Source organism: Leptonotus elevatus, chromosome 6 (assembly GCF_054856555.1).
Source record: "Leptonotus elevatus isolate MCC_2025b chromosome 6, RoL_Lele_1.0, whole genome shotgun sequence".
Taxonomy (NCBI): Eukaryota; Metazoa; Chordata; class Actinopteri; order Syngnathiformes; family Syngnathidae; genus Leptonotus; species Leptonotus elevatus.
In genome coordinates, this window is record NC_141244.1 from 9850308 (window position 1) to 9877601 (window position 27294).

General features: G+C 38.3%; 2 protein-coding genes across 3 annotated transcripts in view; one reads left to right on the forward strand and one right to left on the reverse strand.

Annotated features, from left to right (window-relative positions):
* Nucleotides 1-18249, reverse strand: part of LOC147171993 (oxysterol-binding protein-related protein 10-like) — a 36788-nt gene extending 18539 nt beyond the window's left edge. The window contains exons 1-7 of one of the 2 annotated variants that reach the window (XM_086078070.1): nucleotides 17777-17921; nucleotides 15109-15188; nucleotides 15010-15040; nucleotides 13061-13140; nucleotides 4221-4313; nucleotides 3689-4007; nucleotides 1767-1861 (exon numbers count right to left, since the gene is read on the reverse strand). In XM_086078070.1, coding sequence (XP_085934196.1) covers nucleotides 1767-1861; nucleotides 3689-4007; nucleotides 4221-4313; nucleotides 13061-13140; nucleotides 15010-15040; nucleotides 15109-15141 — 651 coding nt within the window. In that variant the 5' untranslated portion in view covers nucleotides 15142-15188; nucleotides 17777-17921. Of the gene's footprint in view, nucleotides 1-1766; nucleotides 1862-3688; nucleotides 4008-4220; nucleotides 4314-13060; nucleotides 13141-15009; nucleotides 15189-17776 lie in introns of both variants that reach the window. The other variant, XM_086078069.1, reaches the window with a different exon arrangement.
* A 289-nt stretch (nucleotides 18250-18538) lies between these two features.
* gpd1l (glycerol-3-phosphate dehydrogenase 1 like) lies at nucleotides 18539-26838 on the forward strand. Its single transcript, XM_086078071.1, has 8 exons — nucleotides 18539-19248; nucleotides 19620-19797; nucleotides 20073-20213; nucleotides 22556-22694; nucleotides 23211-23323; nucleotides 23968-24204; nucleotides 24298-24404; nucleotides 24690-26838. Exons 1-8 carry the CDS (start codon nucleotides 19205-19207, stop codon nucleotides 24784-24786), a joined length of 1056 nt encoding a protein of 351 aa, XP_085934197.1. The 5' UTR covers nucleotides 18539-19204; the 3' UTR covers nucleotides 24787-26838.
* Nucleotides 26839-27294: the final 456 nt, after the last annotated feature.

Below are 27294 nucleotides of genomic sequence, written 5' to 3' on the forward strand. Positions count from 1 at the left end.
GACACTTCTTTTTGTCCATGAATGATGCCACAAACACCTAAATAGTGCTTTACTTCTATAAAACACTACCACCAAGAATGAAAAAGTGTTTTTTGATAGCAAAATACGTTTATTTACATTCAACAGTGTAACAATTTGACAACAATTTGGCAAACTATTTACAAATGTGTGCAACTGTGGTGCTATTTACAAATATGTGGATGTTTCAACGACAGTTTTTCTTTTTGTAACACTCTCCTGCGTGCAAAGAGACGCAACAGCATTTGCACAACAGATTGCCTCTTCGCGTGCGCCACTTTCTTGCCGGCCGTTTTTTTCCGGGGAATAGCAAGTATATACTGCAGTGTGTCATCAAGTCTAATATCAGGATCATGCTACGGTTACGTTACGGTTTCGTTACGTCTCGCTTCCCCGTGTCCTTCAGTTGCTATACCGGGTGGTAGGAGATGTTCTGATCCATTTTATCCACTCCATTCATGGTGGCATCGTAGTCCAGAAACAGTGTCTTCTCCGTGATCAGACTGTACCCGCTCCTCCGATGAATATGCATTGGACTCGGGGTACTCTTCATTGTCCGATCGAATGTCCGCTTGTGCAGCTCCGCGTTTTCCGGCCTTAGCAGCGCTAGCCGCGCTAGCCGCGCTTTGCCGGTGAGGCTTACTACGTGTTCATAACAGTCACGCCAAAGCTTCCAACTTTGGCGTAGAGCTCGGAGTCATCTTCATCATCATCATCAATCTGCATTGGTCGATGCCAACTCTCCATCGCCCGATCGAATGTCCGATTGTGTAGAAGTACCCGGCCGGCTATTGTGCGCGTTTTCCGGCCTTAGCAGCGCTAGCCGCGCTAGCCGCGCTTAGCCGGTGAGGCTTATTACGTGTTCATAACAGTCACGCCAAAGCTTCCAACTTTGGCGTAGAGCTCGTTGTCATCATCATCGTTGACATCAATGCGCTTTTTAGTATTGATTGATGCTTTCCGTCTTTGAAAAAAATGCTCAAGCGTGAGCTGCTTGTAACCGGTTGCTTGGTCAAGCCATTGTGGCTTGGATCAGCCATTGTCTCCTCAACACTCTAGCTCCGCCTCACGTCTTCTACTGACGCCCACGGTGGGCGGCCCATCCAACCTTGTGCAAAGAGAGTCATCGCTGCCCTCTAGGGGCCAAAACGAGTCTTTGACTAATCAGATCTGCCTGATACTTTCAGCACAGCTGCCCAAGGCTTTCCTGCACCCGTTTTTGAAAAAAAAAAAAAAAACATAGGGGACGTCTTTTAACGTCCTCGGCGCCCTTCCCTAGGTTTATGCTAAACGTTTTATAACGTTTATGGCAGTCAAAGAGTTAAAATAAGATTATCACACATGAATGTATCATAAATGACAACCTTTTTGGCTTGTATGGTATTTCAAATACAGCTCACACACACACTAGTAGATAGTTTTACTATGTTTGTGGGGCCATCTCATTGACATAATGCATTTCCTAGCCCCTTCCCCTAACCCCGTCCATCAAAAATGATTGCCTACCCCTATTCCTTAGCCTAACCCTAAGCCCTAACCATAATCCAATTCAAACCTAAACTCTAAAACCAAGTCTTGACCCTCAAAAAGAGGTCTAAACTTGCATGGACGGGTGGGCCCCACAACTCTGTAAAATCCCAGAATGTTAGTCCCACTATGTAACAAAAACAAGACCACACACTCTCAACCCCCCCCAAAAATATAGTTGTTACTATGACGTAGTAAAATGCAAGCGAATGTGCAAATACCTCAATATGCTGGGACTGGTTCCTGAACGGGACCAGTTTTGATACATCATGTGTCATCTGCTTCTGAGAAGATCTGGCCCATTCAGTCAAACTGTCTGAAAAAGAAGATGACGCCCCACTGAAATGTGAAACTCAAGGGTTGTAAAAGGGTTAGAATTCTGAAGTAACGTGGTTAAAAATGGACACTTAGTTTACACTAGGGGTGCTCAAGTTTGGTCCTCGAGAGTCCCAATCCAGCCTGTTTTCCATGTTTCCCTCCTGCAGCACAGCTGAATCTAATGATCCGCTAATCAGCAAGCTTTGCAGAAGCCTGATAACGATCCTGGTCGTGAATCAGGTGTGTTAGTGGAGAGAAACATGGAAAACAGGCTGGATACCTGGTTTACACTGTTTGAGCAACAAAAGTCATCAATACAAATAATGGTAGTGCTGTATTTTTCCTGTAGATGTCAGTAGAATGTTACAAGCTGTAGCCAACTGTCACAACACTCAAGAAGACATTACGGCTGTTAGTGTACTTGAAATGTTAAAAGATGAAGGAAATGAAAAGAAGCATTTGTTGATTTTATATTACTAATCCTGTTCAGGGTCACTAGGAAACTGATAGTAGTGCACGGTACTGCCTGATTACCGGTGGCGGAACTGAACTGTGAAATTCATTGCCTTTCACCTCTCCTCCCTTTTAAGTCCTTTCTTAAAACCCACCAGTATTCCCTCCCTCACAGTTTTTTGTACAGCAATTTGGCCTGTTGGAGTTTCAAGTGCTTTATAGATACGATAAAGCATGATTAACAACTAAATGAAACTGGGAATTGTTGGCAAATAAACACTTGCGAGGTTAGCAGTCACGTCACTGATGTTGGACCTGAGCGAGCGAGCGAGAGCGAGCGAGCGAGAGAGACTCACAACCTGCCATCATCATGCCATCACAGCTGATAGCCTGAGAAATTGGGTCGGGCTCTCTGAGACTGTTCTAGAATGGTTCTCTTTATATATGTCAAACAGAAAATTCATCTATCCTCATCTGTGCATCTTACTTTGGGTTTACCACAAGGCTCAATACCTGGGCCTATTTTAATTTGTATTTATGGGTTACCTCGGAGATCTATTATTTGTCATCATAGAATAGTTTTTCACTGTTAGGCTGATGACACTCAGTTGTACATTTCAGTAAAATCAACTGATTTTCGCAACGTGTTGGTGTTGCATGACTGTTTAGCTGATGCTCGAACCTGGCTGACTTGGACCCAAATATAACTGAGGTCATTATACTTGGCCTGAAGGTGGTGTTGGATAAATTACAATCATAAACAGTTTAAAAAAAAAATTCTAAAAATCAGAACAACAGGGGAAAAAAATAAAATAAAAATACTCCGAAAAACAGGAAGAAAATTAAGAAAAACGGTAAAAATATATATTTTTTTAACACAGAAAAAATACTCAGAAAAACAGAAGAAAAAAAACAATTAGCGATTAATTGTAAAAAACAACAACATTTTTACTACTAAATTAACTATTTTTCCGGAGCTTACAACAAGTATATGAATTAAAGATAACATTTGATTGTTTTACAATATTTTGTTTTTCACTATTTCATCTTAAAACAGAAGAGTTTAAGTACAAAAATATGAAAAACATTACACCTCTGGGAAATGAACTAAATTAAAAATAAATAAATCTATAAATGAGTTCAGTTCACTCATTTTGTACTTGTTGCTGCCTTAAATTAGAGGTAGGTTATTGTGCAGGTAGAACAACCTAATTACAACCTAAGTGCATGACGTATATATAATCCAGGAGTCTAAACTTCAGACTCTTGGATTCCATATATACATCATGCACTGCTGTACAGTATTTCAAATTCAATATTTTTCTTGATTCTCTATAAACATGCAGAGTCTGGTCACCATATCTCAGCTCACCTGAATGACTCTGAATGTAGTTGTGGTCCTTCTCTTGTCTTCCAGTGTGGCTGCAGTGTTTGGGACTTTGGTTCTCGTTGACGGAGCGGATCGGGCTTGGACTGCTCGACTTGAGGCTACCGGGTTCCACCTGGTGCACGCTTGAGCTGCAGCGCTGATTCCAGGACTTGACTCTCTCGGAGGAAGCCGTCTCACTCAAGCTCATTGAATGGTGGTTCTGGTTCTGGTTGTGGGCCCGAACGTTGTGGTGTAGCAAAGTGAAGCACTCACCCAAGCAGCTTAAAGTGGCTGCAGAAGTAGCTTTTAAAAGGAGTAAATCCTTGAGCAAGAGGAAGGAACAGAGCGTGAGAGGCTTGGAGTCGTTTTCTTATTTTCCACCAAAAAAGCGGAACACAACTAACGTGAAAATGTGCATGTTTGCAGCTTTTCTGGTACATCTAACTGATAATAATCATCATTCCTTGTTGTAAACATGTGGCATTTTTTTAACATAACACAATTAATGTGTTTGAAGTGTTGTCTGTGTTATTACCTCATTCAGAGAGGAAAGGGGTCCAGCTCTTGGGGGCAGAGATTCACTGGAGTTGACCAGGATCTTCTGTTCTGGTTTTGCCTCAGTCATCCCCTACACACAAACCAACAGAAAGGATAAGACGCGTTACAATCATTGCTAGCTGCGAGCATCGTTTGGAATGTGTTGGGACGAAAATCTGATTGTTGATTGAAATAAAAGGTGGCCATGTTTGCAGGAACAAGCACAGACATACCATCGAGAAGATTACCATTCCACAGACTGCTGTGAAGGACGGACAAAAAAAAATTACACACGAAGAAATGTTGGGTTGTTTCATCTATCCTAGTGCTGGGTTATATTTGAACCCTGTTGGGTTATTTTTGAACTTGGACAAAATCTCTCAATCCAAGATGGGTTGTTTTCTTCTCAACTGCTGGGTTAAGAAATGTTTCACTCATTGGATTATTTGCATCGAGTGCTGACTCAACAGATAGGTTGTATTACTTGGAAGTGGAACATCATGATGTCATCACACCGAAATCTTCACATCTAGCCAGTCCAGGCTCTGTGAGAGTGCAAATTACCACTGGGAGAACTTATGCTCACTACGTAAATACAGTCATTCACATTGTCTGTGTTGCGTGTGAGTGTCCAGGCTTGTTAGTAAGTTTGGCTAACAACGAAGTATCCCATCTAGCAATTATCACTGAAGCACGCACTGATATTCAATCCGCCTCAGCCATTTATTAAATCAATTCTTGGAACTTGTATACAATACCTGTGTTCACGTTATTTTGAGCTCACCCACTAGGCTAGCTGGTTTGGTTCGTTAGCTTGCTAACTAATTTGACAGGCAGGGAGCTTGCTACTTACTTACTTAGTTTCCTAAAAGGCTATAGCTAGCACAATTTACATGTGTATTACGCAGATGGATACAAATGGGTGGAATTTAAACAGAATACTGTTTTTAGATTAGTAGGGTTGCATAGAATTGTAAAGATTTTTTTTCAGGGGGTTGACTTCCACTTTAACACACGGATAATGTTATAGGTAGGCTGACCAGAATTTCAAAAATTAAAAACCGGGACAACTGCAATTTCGCTGAAAATCAAATATACCAAAAGTTCTACAAATTTAATCACCAGTCAATCTGGTGACGGGTGGTTAAGTTATTACTTCAGCGAATGCTAAGTGCTATCTTGGATGACAGTTCAACAGCGCTAAATACACATACCTTTATCCAACCTTTTTTGCTTCGTCCCGGCAGCTATTGGAAGCTGGCTGTGCTGTTTACTTCGAGACAGATCCGCATTTTAACTTTAGAAATATGCTGTCAGAAAAGCTTAGCGAGTGGTGTGTCGGACCAGTGACCGCATCATTAGGCTAGTAGGCCTATAGTTCCTGTAGTTGACGAAAATACGCCTGCTAGCTATTAGATGCTGATGAGAATGAGAATGTACATTTCAATGTGAAAGTACATAAATAGGAAGGAATATAAAAGTTAACTTCCTTTTTAATTGGTTTATTGTATGAATAGGCCATATGACAACTGTGTAATTGCTATACACATGGCCGGGACCAGGGACATAAGGCTCAAATCTGAGTCCCGGTTAAATCGTGACATCTGGTCACCGACACCCTACTTATAGGACAATCTTATAAGACATAAGATAGTTGAGAAGGGGCAAACTCGAGACATAAACAGCCTGATTGACTTTGTGTACCCGGCCTATCTTTTTACAAATGAAGTTGGGGAACTCGCACCGAGACAGACAGCTGCCAGCTTTGCTTACACCCGTCTATGAAGTTCAAAAACGCAGCTTGGCCTACATCAACAATAAGCACGAAAGTCCTTCTGCAGATTTAAGGAGAATTTTATCCATTTAGCCGATTTACAAGCTTACAACGCACTGGTCAGTGGTCACCATCAAAGTATCCAGGGCTTCTGGCTCGAGAGTGATCACCTCCATACCACACTGCGCTGATGCAATAATTGGCTCTAAAGAGCGCCGCAACAAAGTGCAGAAAAAAACATTTACAAGAAGGCTGACACTTTTATATTGTAACCCATTTGGACCTGATTTTATGAGGTTGACTCGAAATAAATCTTCTAAATCTAAAAAGCATTTCCAGCCCACCTATCTGACCACCTAACCCAGCTGTGTTGGTCAGATAGGTGGGCCACATGCATTTTATTTTTTATTTTTTAGTGTTTATAGAATAATATATGGTTTGAGTGTCCAAATCTAACATATATTTTGTTATAGGTTTGAAGTTGAACAATTTTAATGGCGTTGGTAATCTAATGCAATTAATATTCATAGAGATTGTATTTAAGGTATTAGAATACATTTTTCATACTGTTTAATGTGATCAAGTATTTGCATAGATTATTGAACACAAAAAAAAAGTATGGTGTGTGAAATAACCCAGAATTGTATTTAATCTGACCCAGCATTTGGGGATAGCAAATGACAAAAATATGAAGTTGAAACAACCCAGAATAACTCATCTGTTGGGTTAAATTGGCCAATCCATTCTGCTGGGTCAAATTAACTCATTCACTGCCATTGACGGCTATAGATGTCAAAAATTCATTTGAGCTATTTCTATTAGTTTAACATTTGTTTCCACTTTTCTTAACAAGAGTATGAAAACCTAGAATTTTTTTATTGTACATTTAGAACAGATATACAATTTGTGATTAACTAGTGAAGTAATGTGATTAATTAATTAATTAAATTGCCTGACGCCCCTAATTTTTAAAATCTTTTTTTTTATTGCGTCAGGCATTTCAAAATTTTAACTGTAATCAATTGCATGACTTCAATAGTTCAATAGTTAACTCACGATCAATCACAAATTTTATATCTGTTCTAAATGTACCCAAAAAAAATCTAGGTTTTCATACTCTTGTTAACAAAAGTAGAAAAATGTTAAACTAATAGAAATAGTTCAAATGAATTTTCGATGTCCATAGCCGTCAATGGCAGTGAATGAGTTAACAACTGTTGGGATGGTGCTATAACCCAGCAGCGGAGTTAAAAATAAACCAATTTGGGTTGGGTTATTCATTTCTTTTTTTGCACAGACGTGTTGTAATTATACTTAATATACAGTACAGTGTTCCTCCGCTATTCGCAAAAGGTAGGGAATGACTATTACATTAAATAGCGAGTAATTGACCCTCTACCCACAGCCCAAAAGGTCTATAATCATCGATAGTGGCAAAACTCACTTCAACGTAGTTCCTTGGCATCAAGAAGCCACTAGATGGCGCCAAAGGACAACTATTTAAATTAGCCGAGCTTTGGCCTGAGCACAAAAATAGCAGGTGAATTTTTTACTTATAAATTTGTGTTTCTAACTAACAAACAAACAGTGATCCAAACAGAGATTTTCTTTCTTTCAAGTTTTTTTACATAGTGAAGGTAATACAATAGAAGAAATATTTCCATTCCCTCAATGGCGAACCCTTGCAGACAAATGTAATTGACAATGAGGATGACTCGTGTGAGAAGAGAGATAATGAGTGCTTCGTGTGACCCTTGACTGTAATTAGGAGTGGCATTGCCTTCCGAGTACCACAACTGGGACATCAGCTTATTTAACGAATATGTGAGATGAACTGTGATGAATATTAATCACAAATTATTTCAACAGTGATGACAACAATTTAGCAGAAAGAAGAGTTTAAACCCTCTTTCTCTATCACTGTAATGCTATTCACTGTAGTGACACACAAATCACTGCAATCAGTACGTTAGTAATTACAATAGTGTATTATTTATTTTTAACTCTTTGACAGCCAAACGTTATCCAAAAAACAACCCCGACAATGCCAGCCGATTTAGAGTATTTTAACTCATCTTTCAAGGCAAACAGAATATTGTGTGTTTTGACTACATATACATATGGTGGGTTCCATTCCTTCATTAGAAAAAAAAATATCTTTCTACCTTATTCTGTTCTTTAGTGATTACCATTTGAAGATAGGTAATTTGAGTGACATTGAGAGAAAATTGAAAAGATAAGGAGAAAACGAGTTTTTGGTGAAAACATACATTTTCTGCACAACAGTGACTTTGACACTAATATTTTTTGTTTAGTGACACTCTGTGAATTAGATTTAATGTGACAAAGTCTTTGATCATTCATGTCATCCTTGAAAACATTCAATTTCATCAGATTCGTCATGTTTCATTGTAATTCTATACACCGGGAGCCCATTGAAAAGAGAAACAATGCTGCCATCTGCTGGCCGTAGTTAGTGGCTGTTTTAGGATTTTACAACCCCAATGACAAGGCAGTGCTGCACAAGACGTTGCACTGCTCATTGAGAAAAAAAACGTAGTTGACATCAATTGACGTTGTTGGCGGCATTCATTAGGATTTTAGCATGCGTCATTAAACGTTTTTGGCGGTCAAAGAGTTCATTCCCCAGAGAAATATTTTTATATAAATGACAACGGTGGAACAGTTTTAGATGTCATCTAAAATATTGTAACTTCCATCTCTTATGTTTTAGAAAGACACTGCTGAGATGCAAACCTCTTGAAAGTGCTTTCATGTAAACACAGATATGCTCCTCTCAGAATTCCATTCAATACTTATTTATAGTGCACTACATGGCCAGGCATCTGTCTAGAGATATATTTGAGCATGACGTCACTTTCAGCTCACTCACACTTCAATCAAGATCTGTGGTTTTATTTTTAAACCTGCTGTTCAGTAGCAGAGCTTTTTTTTTTTCATTCACATCATAGCGATTGTTGTTTCTATGATTTAAAAAAAATTTACATTTACAAATTTAAATTTTGACCATGACCCAACTTAAGGGGTCCTAATAACACTCTTGGTACACGTTGAGAGCTCAAATACAATTATAATTAGGCCAAATTTGATCTTCAAAATATAACTGTAGACAAAATGAATGGGCTTCTTTACTTACATACCAAAAAAAGTCTAAAAGTAAAATAAGATTTGACCTGTAAAGCAACAAAAGAAAAAGCTTTATGCACATGGAGGTCCTCTCTTGCATAGAACAGAGACAAGAACTACCATTAAACATGAAATGTCGGTTGGATAAGGCAGAGGCAAAGTCGAAGTAGGTCTTTTCATACACTGTCACGCGCTCTCACACAGCTTCACACAACACGTGTCGTTCTCAGGGGAGGGTGAGTCATCACTCCTCTGACGGCGAAGGAAAGATGTTAAGACACTTTCACAGTTTAAAGTCCTGATGTACCCAAATATAGACTTGGATTTATCACACCCTAACAGGTTATTTTCATCAGTGCAAAAAAAAAAAAAAAAAAGATGTGTGGACAAAATGTAAAGAAAGAAACCCCATTATGTCACTGAAACAATTTGAAAATAAATTAATATAAATCACACAATTAATTAATTAATTAATTAAATAGACAAAAAAAAAAAAGAGACAAACTGATTATACTATAAAGCAGTGGTTCTTTACCTGGGTTCGATTGAAGCCCAGGGGTTCGATGAGTCAGTTTCAGGGGTTCATCATTTGATTGATGATTATATGCTATGCTTGGCCATCATTGGCTGCAGGTGATCGCGCTAGTCGTCAGCTGATGTCAACGTTTTCTGAATTCAATGTGATGAGAGCCTAATTTGATTCTTCCTGTTTATTTTGTCCACCAGTAAACATTATACCTATGTTATGAATAAGAGGAAAAAAATCATGTTATTTTTCAATAAAGAAGTGTTCGATGAGTGCAGATAGGAAACTGGTAGGGTTCAGTGCCTTCAACAAGTTAAGAACCACTGCTAGAAATTGTCTATTGGTTTTATTTAAAGATTTGGAAAAGTTCTTAATATCTTTGCTTTGCCTTTGTTCCTCTCAACACCTTTCAATTTTTCTCAGCGGCTTTCACACATCATTTTCTCATTTCCCCCCTTCACTCATTTCTCACTTTCTTTTTCACACCACAATCTCTTGTTTGCTAATCACCCTTATAGTCAGGACTTTATATAACATCACCATCCACCATATCCCACCTTTTCTTCTCCTTCCCTGACTTACAGTTACCTCTGTTCATCAAAAGTTTTCAAGTCCTCTTTTTCTCTTCATAAATCTAATGAGCAGTTATATTTGCTAGCTCGAATAGTACCCTGTGAGATCTTTAAGAGACAGCAGCAGCCAAAGAAAGTAGAGGACGTGCGCGAGAAGTAAGATGAGAGGCAGTCGGTAACCTAATTCCTTTCTGCCTTTGCACCCACTGCACCTTCAGGCTACACTGCTGCCATCACAAGACTTAAACGCACGCAACAGCGGGAGAATTGGATGCAAATTATTAGCCCATTACGAAAAGGGACGCGAGTAGAAAGACATGTTTGTAATGGGGAAAAGGTATAAATAACAAGCTGAGAGATGGGATGGCGTGTTGGCAGTTCCAGCATCCTCCTTCGCAAGGTCGGATCCACCAAATCCAAATCAGGATGCTGTTTACGCTTCCTGGCTGCACTTTCAGGTAGCAGTTTTCAAAGTACATTCCAAAGTAAATGCCCAGCAAAGCCCCTGCAGCCGACCTCAACAGGCAGTTTTCAGACCTTCCGCTACTGCTTTCTCAGTCCTTTGCTGAAGTAAGGATAATTTTGCCCTTTAGTCCTAATGCAGTGCTTTCTGATGACATTAACTCATTCACTGCCAATGACGGCAATAGACGTCAAAAATCCATTTGAACTATTTCTATTAGTTTAACATCCCCCCCACACTTTTGTCAACTAGTGTATGAAAACCTATAATTTTTTATTGTACATTTAGAACAGATATAACATTTGTGATTAATCGTGAGTTAACTACTGAAGTCATGCGATCAATTACGATTACAAATTTTAATCGTCTGATGCCCTTCATTTTTTATATTTTTTTCTTTTGTTTTTTTAAATCGGCGATTAAAATTTTTAATATTAATGAATCGCTTTACCTCAATAGCTAACTCACGATTAATCACAAATGTTATACCTGTTCTAAATGAACAATAAAAACATTTCTAGGTTTTCATACTCTTGTTAACAAAAGTGGGGGAAAAATGTTAAACTAATAGAAATAGTTCAAATGAATTTTTGACGTTTATAGCCGTCAATGGCAGTGAATGAGTTAAGAAGTAAAAAGTTAGGCTGCACCTTCTTCCTTAACTGCTCTTCACCATCAGCCAACTAATCCAGACCTTTGTCATGCCACATCAAATTTCCCATGCGGGAAGCGTGACAGACAATGACAAGACGTCACATTCCCCAAGTAGCATGCTATCTTGAAGACACGTCAACCGTGACAGTCCCTCAAAAACCTTATGATTATTTCATGGTGAAACAGTCAATAGGGAAGAGCAAAAATAATTCAATAAAAAGCCAAATTATTTCAGAGTTTTTACTTTCTGGATCTGGATTCCTCAACTCTGCCTAAAAGTGAGAGGGAAGGATGTTTTGGGGTCTGTAATTGGATTGGTGTGAAACGTCACACAAATGCCCACAAAATATTGCTCGGATCCAGAAACTCACATTAGTCAGACACTGTAAACCCAGATTAGTTGAGTTTACTTGGAAGATACTAGTTAATCTAGGTAATGAAAGAGGAAAACTTGCAATCATTTAACCCAACATTTTTCAGCAATTACGATTATAATGGAAGACAATTTGACAGGATATTTTTAATTGAAGAAACGTAAAGTTTATTCATTACAACTTCAAATATTAAAGTGGAAGTCAACACTCTAAAAATGTCTTGACAATAATATGTTCTATGCAGCTCTCGTCTAAATACAGTATTCTGGTTAATATTGTGTTAGTGGAATATTCCAGCAGTTTCTATCAATATCCAAAGGCGGCCATTTTGCCACTTGCTGTCGAGTGAAAATGACATCACTTTGCTCAGGTCTCAGATAACAACCAATCACATCTCAGCTTCAGAAAACAGGTGAGCTGTGATTGGACTTTACCTGAGCCCTGAGCAACTGTGATGTTTATCTTTAGTCGACAGCAAGTGGCAAAATGGCCGCTACCTGAGATGGATAAAAATGGCTGTATTTTACAGCATAATTCATATTCTACAAATGTAATATTAACTAATTCACTGCCATTGACGGCTATAGACGTAAAAAATTAATTTGAACTATTTCTATAAGTTTATAACAGTGTACTAGTAAAGCACCTGGTTACAAGACATGATGAACGATAAGCGCAAATGATTAGATAATAGTCACATGGTTATTAATTTAAAGACAGTACACGTGCGTGCTCACACAGCACTTTAGCAAATGAACCACACTAAGATGTGCTTAAATACATCAGCCGCCTGCTACGGCTGTGTGCGGAGAAGACTGAGCAGATGGGAGGCTTTTAACGGTGAGATGAAAAACAAAATGTCATTAAGTCATTTGGTGAAGGTGGAAAATAAAGCAACAACATCAAAGCGCTTGGATCATTTTTGGTTGCCCATTTATAGTGACAGCAGGTCACATTATACATCACAATCCTGAACCCGCATTGCTTTTAACACACCTGTGATAGTGAAATTGTGGCCAGGGGGGGGTAAACCATTAGAGAGATGAGACATCTGCTTCACATGCCTGAGTGGACGAGATGTGGAAGCGCTAAGAGGCTGACTCAAACAAACTATATCTTACAAGTGCAATAGCAGGGTAGAAATCCAATATGGTTCCAGTGTGTCTCGAAATCTAAACTCTCTGGTGTTTGGAGTAGTGCTAATCCAATAAGGAAGCAGGGAAGAGAAGTGGGTTGATCGAGCACTGTCGTTTCGTGATCAATGCAGAATTCAACCAGTGGTTTAAATGGCTGCATGTGCGCGTGTGTGCGTGTATGTGTGTGTGTACCTTGGCCCCATTGTCAGAGTGGCATCGAGAACATAGCTGTAGCTGCGTCATCCATAGCTCCTGCTCCTCTGCATTTGAAGCTGAAAGAAACAAGGAAGGCTACTGTAACTGCCGTCCTGCATTCATAGTGTAAGAAAGAATTCATGCTTGAATATCAAAATAACTTTTTCCAAAAGCTGTTAAAAGTTTTTTTTTTTTTTTTTTGCAATTTGCAATCGGTGAACAATTTGTGCAAACAAGGCCAGCTGGTGTAACAATAAAGCGGCTTTGAGCTGTCTGTGTTTAAAAGCTGTTCCAATGTAGACTGCCTTGAAAAACACTTTGTAGTTGCCAAATAAAAATGCTGGTTTGAGAATTTAAACAATGAATGAACGAAAGACCTTTGGACTATATCGAGTTCAGTATTGAAGAGATTTGAAAAAACACCGTTAATATACATACTGAGCAAGATGCCACCACTTAGCTTTGTTTGTGCTGTTTTGTTTCACTAAACAATGACTACATAGTGGTTGAATTGCCAGATTTCAATGCAGGCTATAATGCATGTGCCCTATGATTGACCAATGTTTATAAAGTCATTTTGACATAGTAAAACAGTGGGACAGATAGGGATATGCATAAAATACTGACAAAACTGCTTTCCAGAAAATATTAGAAAAGGGAGGCATACACCACCCTTCTACAAAGTTTTCAAGAAAGCAGTTTAAAAGGTAAGTTAACCCCAAAAAATAATAATAATGTGTTCTATGCAGCCCCACCTCCGGTCGTCTAAACGCAACATACTGATTAATATTGCATTTGTGGATTATCAATGAAGCATCAAAAGCGCCCCATTTTTTAACAATCTTAGGGGGCAGCCATTTTGCCACCTGCTGTGGACTGAAAAATGACATCACAGTTGCTCAGATAACAACCAATCAAGACTGAGCTGTTTTCTGAGTTTGCTCATGTGATGTTCCTAAACTGAGCCACCTGAGCAACTGTGATGTCATTTTCAGTCGACAGAAAGTGGCAAAATGGCTGCCCCCGGAGATGGATTAAAAACGGGTGATTTTGCTGCTTCATTCACATTTCACAAATGCAATATTAACTCATTTGCTCCCAAAAACATATAAATACGTTCTGTTTTAAATGTTTTAAGTGTCCCAACCACGTATTTATACGTTTTTTAAAACATTTTTATGCTAGAGCATACAGAAGACTTTGATGCAGCCTCTCAACTGCAAAAAACGGTTGAAGAAATTGTAGTTATTACACAAACGGCCAGCAGGTGGCAGCAGAGCAAAATAGATCAACCAGGGGCCATGTTGGAAAAACGCTCATTACTCACATTTCTAAATAGATTTGTGAATAATGATGAAACTTAGCTATATTCTAATGCTAATTGCTCCAAAACAGATTTTTTTTTTCCTGTTGAAAGAAGAGAGTCTAATCTTCCTTTTGGTAGGTTCCATGTTATAGCAATAGAATCCATGTTTATAGCAATAGAACACAATATTCTGTGGGCCTTGAAAAATCAGTCCAAATCCAATAAAACAGCCGGGAGTGAAGGGGGTTGCTTCAGTGAAAATGGCTGGGAGTGAATTAGTTAATCACAATGCCGTCTTTAGATTAGTGGGGGCAAATATATAACAACATAATACAACAACAGCAACATATTATTGACAAGAAAATGTCGGGGTTGACTTTCCTTTTAAGTGATGATCTGGATAAAGGTTAAAAGAATTGTATTTCATTTATGTCATCAACCATCATCAACCAGGCAGCTAACAAATGTATAAATGACCATTTCGCCTTGATGTTGTGACATAATAATACAGAATATGGTCATTATAGCATTTAAATATAACAAATTTAATGGTGTTCCAAGACTTAAATTGTTTGTGTGCATGTCTTTATTTCTAGAATATTTTTGCTAAAACCAGTCTTACATGTCATGTCACACTTACCTCTAAGTTTATAGGATTCACCAGCCGGGGACTGAACAGCAAACATGTAAGGAAAGTCACTGCAAGACACAACCAATGCTCCGAGTAAAGAGAGGGAACCTCGTGGGGGCCGCTGGCTTTTGCTGTGTTCATTTCGATAGTAGTCAAGCTGGCTAACCTTGGGGTCAAGAACAAAATACCTGCAAGAAGGAGAGAAGGCAGAAGAACGGCAGAGGAAACTCAGAATACGGTTATGTTTGTTTAACTCATTCACAGCTATAGACTTTAAAAAAACATTTTAACTATTTCTATTAGTTTAACATTTTTTTTGCATTTTTGTTAACAAGAGTATGAAAACTTAGATTTTTTTGTACATTTAGAACAGATATAAAATTTGTGATTAACCGTGAGTTAACTAGTGAAGTCATGCGATTAATTACGATTACAAATTTTAAACGCCTGATGCCCCTAATTTTTAATAATCTTTTCTTTCTTTTTTTTACATTTTTTGTTTAATTTTGAATAATCTTTTTTTTATTTATTTTTTAAGAAAAGATTATTTAAAAAATTAGGGGCGCCAGGCAATTCCAATTTTTTCATCATAATTAATCGCATGACTTCACTCACGATTAATCACACATTTTATATCTGTACTAATACAATAAAAAAAATCTAGGTTTTCATACTCTTGTTAACAAAAGTGGGAAAAATGGTAAACTAATAAAAATAGTTCAAATGAATTTTTGACATCTATAGCCATCAATGGCAGTGAATGAGTTAATTGAATGATACTATGTCAACAAACGAATGTACTGTACCCACAACACTGGCAATACCAAATGCAGAGAACACCAATATGTTAGTGTGATAACGCTCAGTCAGTAATCTCCAATGGGGAGGAAAGAACAAACTGAATTCATTTTACTATTGACATCATGAACAACTTCCGAATGAAAGATGAAAATACACAACAGTCACGAAGCAATCTCTCGAGGATTGCAAATGAGAGCCCACTGATGTTGGGGATGAGAATGAGCAAAAAAAATATAATAACATGCAAAAGGATGTGACAGTGACATTGTACAATTTGCAATCCAACCAAAATGATTGGTGAACACCTCTCAAATTGCACCAAACTTTGAACTTGTGTGTGCGCGTGCTTGTAATTAAGCATATATCACATTGTCAAAGTGTGATCATGGCGCTCATTACACATTTGAATGGTTCTATCGATCCAGCTGGACAATTTACAATAGAGAGGAAGAGAGTTGGAGTTGGGGAGGGAGAGATGATGCCGGAGAGGAAACAAGTGCAGGACTTTCCTGGATGACTCATTCAGTATTTCTGGGACACCCACCCACACAACTCCTCTCAGCAATGTTTCGAAAACAAGCTGCAAATGAATGAATGGAAGCACGCGTGAACAAATGAAAGGCTTACAAATATGACATACAGCAATGCAGTCAGTAGGCGGGAGGAAATGAAGAAAGTTGGCTGTGATGAGATTTAAAGCACACACTGCAGTGCACGTCAGTCATCCACAACGGCATGAGCACTACACCGATGGAAACACTGAGCTCATCATTTTTAATAGAAAATATATTTGAATCTGATTCGGCGAGTGATTATATTCACTACTGTCACCCATAAAAGTGCAATAGTAGAATGGAGCAAAAATAATGATAATGCTATGTGATACAATCGATGCCTCAATGAAATATAACTACATCAAATTAAAAATATGTTTCACTACGCCATACGTACCATTAACTGAAAAACCCCAAGAGTTGCGTTTTAAGTTTATTTCTTGCAAGTTGTACTAAGTAAATTACTTGTTTACGTAGAACAGACACCACGTTGAGTAGACTCTTCTTGCACATTTTCCTTTACACATTTTGAATTTAAAATCCTGTTTGTATGTTTCCCTTCTTCAGTTACAGAGAAACTTATCCTTTTTTTCCCTCCAATAGTAGGATTGGGTTATTAAAAAAATCAAATAATCGATATCGAATCGATTTTCCTTTTCAAACCTGATATTGTTTCTGAAAGCCATGAGTCAATTATTTCAATATCTCTTTTCCCCATAAATATAATTTTAAAGGCTGAATTTTTTGTATCTTACCGTTTTCTTAAAATATAAAAATAAAGTATTTTCTTACATTTATCATTATCAAGACTTGACTTATTGCACTTTCATTTCAGAATATTTGTAATTTAGATTTGCAATTATTGAATTAGAATTGTGAAAATATTTTCATCTCATCCTCATCCTTGATGATGTTAATGTTTGTGTAACACTTAAGTGATTATAACATGTGTTACTTTCATAAATAAACTAAAGTTACTGCCTCTGCTAAATTTTATTTGGAGTTTAATGTTTGTGGAGTTTGCGGAACCGCATAACATTGCCTTCGTCATCTATTTTCCATACTGCTTATCCTCTTCTGGGTCATCATGGCTAATATCGTATTTAATGGAATGAATGAAAATGAATGAAGTTTGAATATTTCATTGTTATGAAACAAAACAAAATCCTAGATTTTTTGAATTGATTGATGCCAAAACCTCAAATTCTTTCCTTTAAAATTCTCAAGCAGCCATTTGATATCAAGCAGAGTTAAAGGCTCTTGGCAATGGTCATTTCACATCTCGTTAACCCTGCAACACTATAGAAAGGAAGCAATGGCATTTACACACATAGCAACAAAAATAAAGTAGGCATACCATTTAAACAAATATCAATGTTATGCAAAAAAAAGTTTACAAAACGATTCTGTATTTCCCTTACCTATTCTGCCAGCCCTGCAACAGATTAGTGTATTTCCTCAGGACCCCCTCCAGATGCTGTTTGTTGCGGGTTGTTTTATGCGGCGATGACCCTGCACCACTATGCCCGGACTCGGAAGTAGGTGGTCCAACTCGCTGGTCTTGCCTCTTGTCGGGATATCTGGCGGGATTCTCTTGGCAAACGGACCGGTTCATGATGCTGATGATTAATTCTGTCTGTTCACGATTATCTTTAAGTGTTTATAAAGAGACGGGCAAGAAGCGTCAAAAATATTGCTCCTCATCGATTCGCCGCAGCTTTGAGCGATTGATGCAGTGATAATGAGAAAACGAGACTAATTCTACAAGTGGAGCTTTACTGCTTCCTGACAGTGTTGACACTGAATAGATACTGACTTATTTACTGCGGAGCTGTCCTCCTCCTCCTTCTGTGGTGACGTTATTGTGTTGTTTTTTTTCAATTTGGAAATCCCGGGTTGGTCACTCCCCCCAGCCCGGAATACTCCCCCTCTACAGTCACTAGATATGAATTATTCATCACAACATTACGGTATCGCAGGCTGGATTTGTACTTGGTCGGTGGGGTGAGGCGGGGGAGAAACTACGAGGGTGGGGGGACTCCACGTTTTATTTAGAAATGTGTCACTGTGAAGTTTTAAGCATTTTTGTACAGCAAGTTGTTAGTATGTCCAGTTATTGCTCATCTGCCATTGTTATGTAATATTGTGTGTGATGACTGAGTGTGACGTCATCAAAAAGAGCCGCTGACTCATGACACCGTATTTTAGCCGCAGGACGACGGACGTACAGTAAAAAAAATAATACAGTAGTGGTCGTCGTATTTATTCGCTTTCTTAATTCACCGTTTGACGGCAAACTTCAAACCTTGTACAAAATGCAACCGCAATGATTCTGTTGCCAAGCCTGAATAACGTCTTTTACCCGTGGTAGTCATTAACTACTCGAAATTTATAGCTAGGACGACATGGCATATAAACTACCCTCTCGCTTCTTTATTTGCAAGTGGTCGTGCTAGCAAACAAAGTTCATTTTTCTAGCTCCCCTTCTAAGCAAGTAATTTACCTATTCCACCTCCTGAAGTTGTTTAGTTCACTTAAATGAAATGAATCAACTGCGTGGGTGATTGTCATGATGTATTCAAATGCATTGACTGTGGAGGCTTCATACAGCCGCTAAAACGTTAGCATTCGTTGTGCTAGCACCTACAGTCAACAATGCTAGAGCAGCACGGGGATGTGTCAGTCACGTGACCATTGCCTTGCTGCTCGATTGCAACCAACTGGCGCTGCTGTAGCTGCTGGATAACTGTCGTCGCCTTGGCGCTAGGCTCATTTAGTGTTTCAAAAACAAACACGTTAACTTAAAAAAAAGACCTTAAAAGGGTGGCTAAACACAACACGTGTCACCCATGGCGTCTCCGCTCAAAGTTTGCATAGTCGGATCCGGAAACTGGTGAGTTAAGATCTTGAGAATCACACGATATAGCGATGATGATAAAACTATTAGGATCAGGGTGGTTAAGAGTTACGTTTCTTAAATTATATACGTGGACTTGTCATAATATGTAATGTATGTTCCTCATATGTGCTAGCAGAAGTAAATGGGCAGTTTACGGTAGAATGTATTGTATTGCGTTATCATCATTACAACACTGACGGGAAGAGGGCTCAAGTATAATAAGTGCACAAGTACCTTTTAGCTGATGGCTTTTGCTACATTCTGTATTAATACATGATGTATTAGGCAGTCATTCTTTGCCAAAGTAGTGAGTGGAAATGAGTTATGGACTAAACCAATGGCAATGTCCTCTGCTTTGTTTCTAGGGGCTCAGCCATTGCTAGGATCATTGGAAATAATGCCAGGTCATTGCAGCATTTTGCGACCACAGTGAAGATGTGGGTTTTTGAAGAAAATATTAATGGTCGAAAGCTCACGGACATTATAAACACTGAGCATGAGAATGTTAAGTACCTGCCTGGATACAAACTGCCTGATAATGTGGTAAGACTTTTACCACTTTTAGACTGTCCTTGCAACTTAAAATCAATGTATCACACACACAGCTACAGTATTTCTCTCAATCACATACAATGTCATCTCTCCCCAGAGAGCCTCTACTCCTACCCTAACTACAAAATCACGCTTAAGCAAAAGTGTGATTCCTTGCTTCAGCTCCTTGCATTTGCACTGATCATAAATCGCCAGATTTTTCAGCTCCAAATCAGCTAATTAAATCACAGCATTCCTCTTAATATGCATATTTTCTATGTTGACAGGTGGCTGTTCCTCAACTCCGTGATGCTGCTGAGGGAGCAGACCTTCTGGTGTTTGTGGTGCCCCACCAGTTCATCAGGAAACTGTGTGACGAGTTGGTGGGCTGTGTTCCGACCAAAGCTCGGGGAATCACACTAATTAAGGTAATTTAATATTAGCCCTCGCACTGACTGGCTCAAACATCGCCCCCCCCCCCACACCCACACACGCACACACCCACACACCTGGAGTGTTGCATGATGTGTGAGATTGACACATTCCAGTGAGCGAGTGTTAATTTCTTACGCTGCCGGACAAATCCTGATGCTGTCACAGATGATGTGGACACATGCAGAGCAACATGAACTAATTTACTACCATAAATTCATAAAAAAAGAAAATAAATGATTATTACAAATTCAAGGCAAGAGGCGATAATTTTTTTTTAATTATAATTAATCGCATGACTTCACTAGATTAATCACAAATTTGACATCTGTTCTAAATGTACAATAAAAAAATTCTAGGTTTTCATACTATTGTTAACAAAAGTGGAAAGAATGTTAAACTAATATGAATAGTTAAAATGAATTTTTGACATTTATAGCCGTCAATGACTGAATGGATAAAAAATAAAAGATTATTAAAAATTCGGGGCATAAGGCAATCTAAGTTTTTAATCGTAATTAATTGCATGACTTCACTAGTTAACTCACGATTAATCACAAATTTCATATCTGTTCTAAATGTACAATAAAAAAGAATTATAGGTTTCATACTATTGTTAACAAAAGTGGAAAAAATGTTAAACTAATAGAAATAGTTCAAATTAATTTTTGACGTTTATAGCCGTCAATGGTAGTGAATGAGTTAAGAACCCAAAGAAAATTCCAAATTGATGAAGAAATCTTAACACTAAATAGTAGCTACTTATTCCATAATATCTAATTAAGGTCATGAAATGCCATTCATCAGATATTGTTGTGTTCAACGTGCATATAAATCTTTATGCTTTACAAAGAGACAAATTCCTCTCTGACGTGACAGGCTGCCTCCATTTTGATCAGGGACTTGTTTGAGCTATTATCTCCATTTTCACTGATGACTGAGATGAAAGCCAAGGCAACACTTAGCCAAACAAGGTTTGTGTGTGCACGCAAGAGAGAGAATTCTTCACACTATCCACTGGTTAAAAATCTGATTAAAAAATGTGGACAGACTCATTCATTTGAGAGGCAGATTTGTAGTGTGATTATTTACAGTAGGTGCTGCACGACTGTGCAACACCAACACTAGGACAAAGCTGTATTTTGGCTCATGTAGCACATAATATACCAACTTTTTAAAAATCCTTCTCAACAAGGAAAATTACGTTACATAGCTCAATTTGTCCGATATGACAAGTGTTGGGAATAATGGTGTTTAAACTTATCGTAACGTGATAATATTGTATCGTGATGTTTGGATATCGTTACATCCCAAGTAATTAATAGCACCAACAATTGTATTTCTCTTAACCGACTACTGCGCGCAAATTACATATATTTGGGGGACATATGTGCCACAAATCACCATATATCCACCAGTATTTTTTAGATTCTAATTGCTGTAGTAATTAGGGATGTAACGATAACGGCAATATCATGATATCGCAATATTACAACTGCCACAATATATCGTCGTCGTCATGTCACGATATTAGAAGCACGCACATCTGTTGAAAAAGTCGGGTTGATTTCCATTTGTGCAGTTCTAGCACCCTCTGGTGGCTAGTTTTTTAGTGCATTTTAATTTTCACAAGGCACGTTTTGGCCCTTCTATGTTTAAAATCCATGCTAATGGTCAAATGAAGGGGGACATAATATATCAATATGTGGAGGAACTCAATGTGTGCTTGCATCAGTAAGTAAGTGTCTCAATATATATATTTACATATTTTTTATATGTAATTTTTATAATATTTTTCATTGCTGTAATGTACTAAAGCACAATATTGTTTTTTGTTTTTTTAGTATGAGCCCTTTTCTTTTCTTTTTTACAATATTGTGACCTTTTTTGTATCGCCAACCTCCCCACAATATTGTGATAATTATCGTACCGTGACCTTCATATCGTGATAATATCGTATCGTGATGTTTGGATATCGTTACATCGCTTGGCAGTGGTAGAACATATTATGATATCTGTCATTATGGTGTGAAATAAAAAACAAGCAAAAATAAATGAAAACACCCTTTATAGCTTGGACCTAAATTGAATTCCTTGTATGTAAAATAATAATAATACAAATAAAAAAAATCTAAATTATTTGATACAAAACATTTTTAAAGTAGTGAAAATAGTTACTTCGCCTGGTAATGACTTACTTTTATTTTGAAGTAATTCAATTACTCACTTCAGTTACTTTTTTGAGCAAGTAACTATAACCAATTACCAGTACTTTTATAAAGTAATGTTCCCAACACTGCATATGACATGTGTTCCTTCCATTATGCTTTTCTCTCAGGGGATAGATGAAGGTCCTGAGGGCCTCAAGCTGATCTCTGACATCATCAGAGAGAAGATGGGCATTGATGTCAGCGTCCTCATGGGTGCGAACATCGCCAATGAGGTGGCAGCTGAGAAGTTCTGCGAAACCACCATTGGTAAGCAGAAGAAATGATCCAAAAGATAGAAGACACGTCTTCGAAATACCTCATCTTGTCTTGTGGTTTTTCAAAAACAAATTTCATGATTAACTCATTCACTGCCATTGACGGCTATTGACGTCAAAAAATCATTAGAACTATTTCTATTAGTTTACCATTTTTTCCCCACTTTTGTTAACAAGAGTATAAAAACCTAGAAATGTTTTTTATTGTACATTTAGAACAGATATAAAATGTATGTTTAATCATGAGTTAACGATTGAAGTCATGCGATTAATTACTTCACAGTTAACTCATGATTAATCACAAATTTTATTTCTGTTCTAAATGTACAATAAAACAATTATAGAATTTCAAACTCTTCTTAACAAAAGTGGGGGAAAAATGTTAACCTAATAGAAATAGTTAAAATGAATATCTGACGTCTATAGCCGTCAATGGCAGTGAATGAGTTAATGCATACTTTTCTAGCCAGTTGATGCCAGTATGCGTTTGTGTATACTGTATATGCAGGCAGTAAAATTCTGGAGAACGGCCTACTATTCAAAGAGCTCCTGCAGACTCCCAACTTCCGGATCACAGTGGTGGATGATGCAGATACTGTGGAGTTGTGCGGAGCTTTGAAGGTACACACAATAATAGTTGTTAAAAAAGAAGAAGAAGTTCTCATTCATTCAGTTATATGTAAAAGTAATGACTTGGATCAAGCGGAGCATGACCGTACCGCCTCATTCCCGAGGGGTCTTTAGGGGTCTGTTGTTTTGCAGTGTTCACATCTGCTGACGAATGGCTTTGAGTTTGTTTGGAAGATGAGAAATGTGACAGCGGCTTTAGTGTTTCCCACTCTCTGTCCATCCATTATCTTATAGCTGGACCCTATCCAGTGTGACACCGGGCACACGTTGCATCAGCCCTCCATTCAAAAAGTCATTCATTTACGCTTGACAAATTGCTGGACGATAAGCTAACGAAGCATCATATATACTTTTCAGCAGCGACTAGCTCATACCTAACCTGGAACGCTTTATTTTTTTTACACTGCAAAACATAAAGGGAAGCCAAATTCCAATTAATTAGATTTTTTTTTTTAAATACATGGAGAACAAACACAAGTGGATTCGGAATCACACTCAAACCCAAAGTGGAAACAAAGGAGATCACAGGCTGTTTTTTTAATTACATTTTTTATAAAGGTATTTTTTTTTAATTATATGCAGATGCTCATGAATAACACAAAAAAATATATATTTTATCTTCTTGTCTGGGTCAGAACATTGTGGCAGTGGGTGCAGGGTTCTGCGACGGGCTGCGTTGCGGTGACAACACCAAGGCGGCCGTGATTCGTCTGGGCCTGATGGAAATGATCGCTTTCGCCAAACTCTTCTCCAAGGATGACACCGTTTCCACGGCGACCTTCCTGGAGAGCTGCGGCGTAGCCGACCTCATCACGACCTGCTACGGCGGCCGAAATCGACGGGTGGCGGAGGCCTTTGCCACGACGGGGAAGGTACGGTATGACGGCATAAAAATGGCGGGTGTTTGAAATGAGAACAATGAGTGACTTTAATTTGTGTGCCCCTCACCGATGGCACCAACCAAGACCATTGAGGAACTGGAGAAGGAGATGCTGAATGGTCAGAAGCTCCAAGGTCCTGCGACCTCAGCTGAGGTTTACCACATACTCAAGCAGAAGGGCCTGGTGGACAAGTTAGTGTGCAGCTTTTTTTCTGTATTGATCATCTGTATTGACATGACCCTCGCAAATATGATCATTGCATTACCAGTTTGCAGGAAGGTTCTTACTAAGTTCTTTGGTCAAATGCCAAACCCTAAGAAGATTGAATATTTTTGTGGCAGTTTGAATTTTTGGCACAGCTCCACATCAGACAGCCACGGCTTCATGCTTACCATAGTGATTTTGAAGCGTCAAAGTGTTTTTTTTTATAATGTCATTCAACCATTGTTGTTTTTCTTCTATTGTCCTCTCTCCAGGTTTCCTCTTTTCTCAGCGGTCTATCACATTTGTTTTGAGGGGAAACCAGTCCAGGAGATGATCTCTTGTCTGCAGAGCCACCCCGAGCACATGTGATGTGATAACTGGATGCCGAAGTCAGCACTTTTCCGTGATAATCATTTCTATTCTTTGTTACGCTACAAGGCAAGTGACATAAATCAGTATGGTCAACTCCGTTGATGGTCATTGTAATTTGAGCAAATAGTATGTAATGTGTATTCCAGTGTACTACCCAAGCGTTATTAAGCTTAAAATGAAGGATACTTTCTTTTTTGATACAAAGATGAAGGACTATAAATTCTGTAACAGTGGGGAAAAAAATAGCATGACTACATATGAAATAGAGATAGACCGATATGCTTTTTTCAGGGCAGATACCGATTATCGGTAGTCAAGGGAGGCCGATAACCGATATTTGAAGCCGATATACATTTACAGGGGAAAAAAAGTTGGTGTTAAAAATGTTTATAATAAAAACTCCAGCACTTGACTGCTTAAATGCCTTCAAGCACATGTTTGTTAAACAGCTTTTGCGATTTGCAACATGTTAAAGGTTTTTTATTTGCCATCAGCTTTTGCACCAACTATAATGCCAACTCCCAAATAGCCACTAATTCACGGGCTAACAATTCACACACACACGCTAACTCCGGGATAACTCCCAAATAGCCGCTAAAAAATGGCTATTAGGTTAGCCTGCGAGCTAACCGGCTAGCTCGCGGGCTAATAGCCGCTAATTCGCGAGCTAACGGCTATCTCGCAGGCTAGCCATTGACCCGCACGCTAACTCCCAAATAGCTGCTAATTTGCGAGCTAACGGTTAGCTCGCGGGCTAACTGTTCACCAACACGCTAACCCTGGGATAATTCCCAAATAGCCGCTAAAAAACGGCTATTAGGTTGGCCGCAGGCTAACCTAATATCTGCAAGCTAGCCGTTAGCTGGCGGGCTAGTAGCCGCTAATTGCTGCTTATTGGCTGTTAGCGCTGCACGAGCAACCAATCAGATGGTACTGTGGGCTGGCTAATGCTGCAGGGAGTCAACAGCCGCTGACTCAGAGCAGACGGAGGAGAAAAGCACCCATCTGATCAAAAATAACCATTTTTAATATATCGGCCATCAAAACAAAAAAAGAGGCCGATGCCGATATTCATAAAATGCTGAATATCGGCGCCGGTTATATGCCGGGCCGATTATCGGTCTATCCCTAATATGAAACGTGTATAACAAAATTGCACCTGCAGTTGTGGTTTGCTTTTAATTTTTGTAAGACGTATTTACTTCTTTTTATAACAAATATTTTCTACTTGTTTTATTACAGAATTGTGTTGTGCATTTTTACAAGGGATATCAGGAAGAATAAAACAACTATACAAACATCTTTGCCAGTCTGCTGCAGTAAGGTTTATGAACAACATGAGCATCCATTGCACTATACAAACCCACTTTTTTGATTAGACCCTTGAGTATTATTATTATTATTATTATTTTGTAGAGAAAATTGTCAGTAATCACATATCATTTCCAGTACAATTCCCAAATACTCAGGTCAGGATGAAAGCTGGAAAAAACGTTCAGTTTCAATTTGTGGAATAATAATGAAAAAAATTAAATCTTGTTTTGTAAGAAGGCATTCCCACCTTAAAGCTTTCACAATAATGTACACTCCAAAGTTGATGTTTAAAGCGTGTAGTTAGACAGAATTGTGTGTGCTGCTAATGCACATATGCTCAACGCCAGCTGTTATCCCACTGCCAGACCAATGGTGCATAGTGGTCTTCTGGATCGATCTTGTTCAATTATGTCCTGGACTGAATAACAAAAAATAAGCCATTTTGATTTTCTAAATAGATGTTATGTAGGATTTGTGTCTCATTCGGATTTGCCTTTACTGCTACTCAGGAAATTAGTGTTTCAATGTTGTTCTTGGTGAAATGCATCTAAACAAGAGAGAAAAAAGCATCACAAACAATCATGTAACACCGATTATTGATTCAGCGTTTGCCTTTATTACAGAAATGTTTCACGCTTTTTTTTCCCCTCAGTGTGTGTGTGTTTCAGTATATGTGTGTGTGTTTCAGGATATGTAACAAATGTATGCTGCAGAATAAAATGTACAAATGTTTAACTTGCCTGTTGTTGTCAATATTGTGGTGTAATGTCTTTATTTACTGCAATTCATTGATTCAAAATAAAAAAATCTATTTTAATGTGTGGTGGCATCCACAACAGATTCCTTCGTTAACAGCATCGGGGCCAGGTTTGGCCTGCTGAATCATTTTATGTGACCCATTAATCAAATAAAGTGTGTCAACTTTGTATCTCTTCCTAAATTGATTTCAGTGTTTTTCATTTTGGCAGAAATTCTGGTGTAGAATTTATTTTCTTTTTTTTAATTGTTAAAGATATTTAAAAGTTGTTTGGCCCCTAGCTCCATAGTGTATTCGCAACAATATGTTGAGTTAATTATTATGATTTTCACAGCCATAATGGCCCTTTGAAGGAAACCATTACTGCGATGTGGCCTGCGTTGAGAATGAATTTTTGACACCTGTACTTTACGGGATTTCATGGAATTTGATCC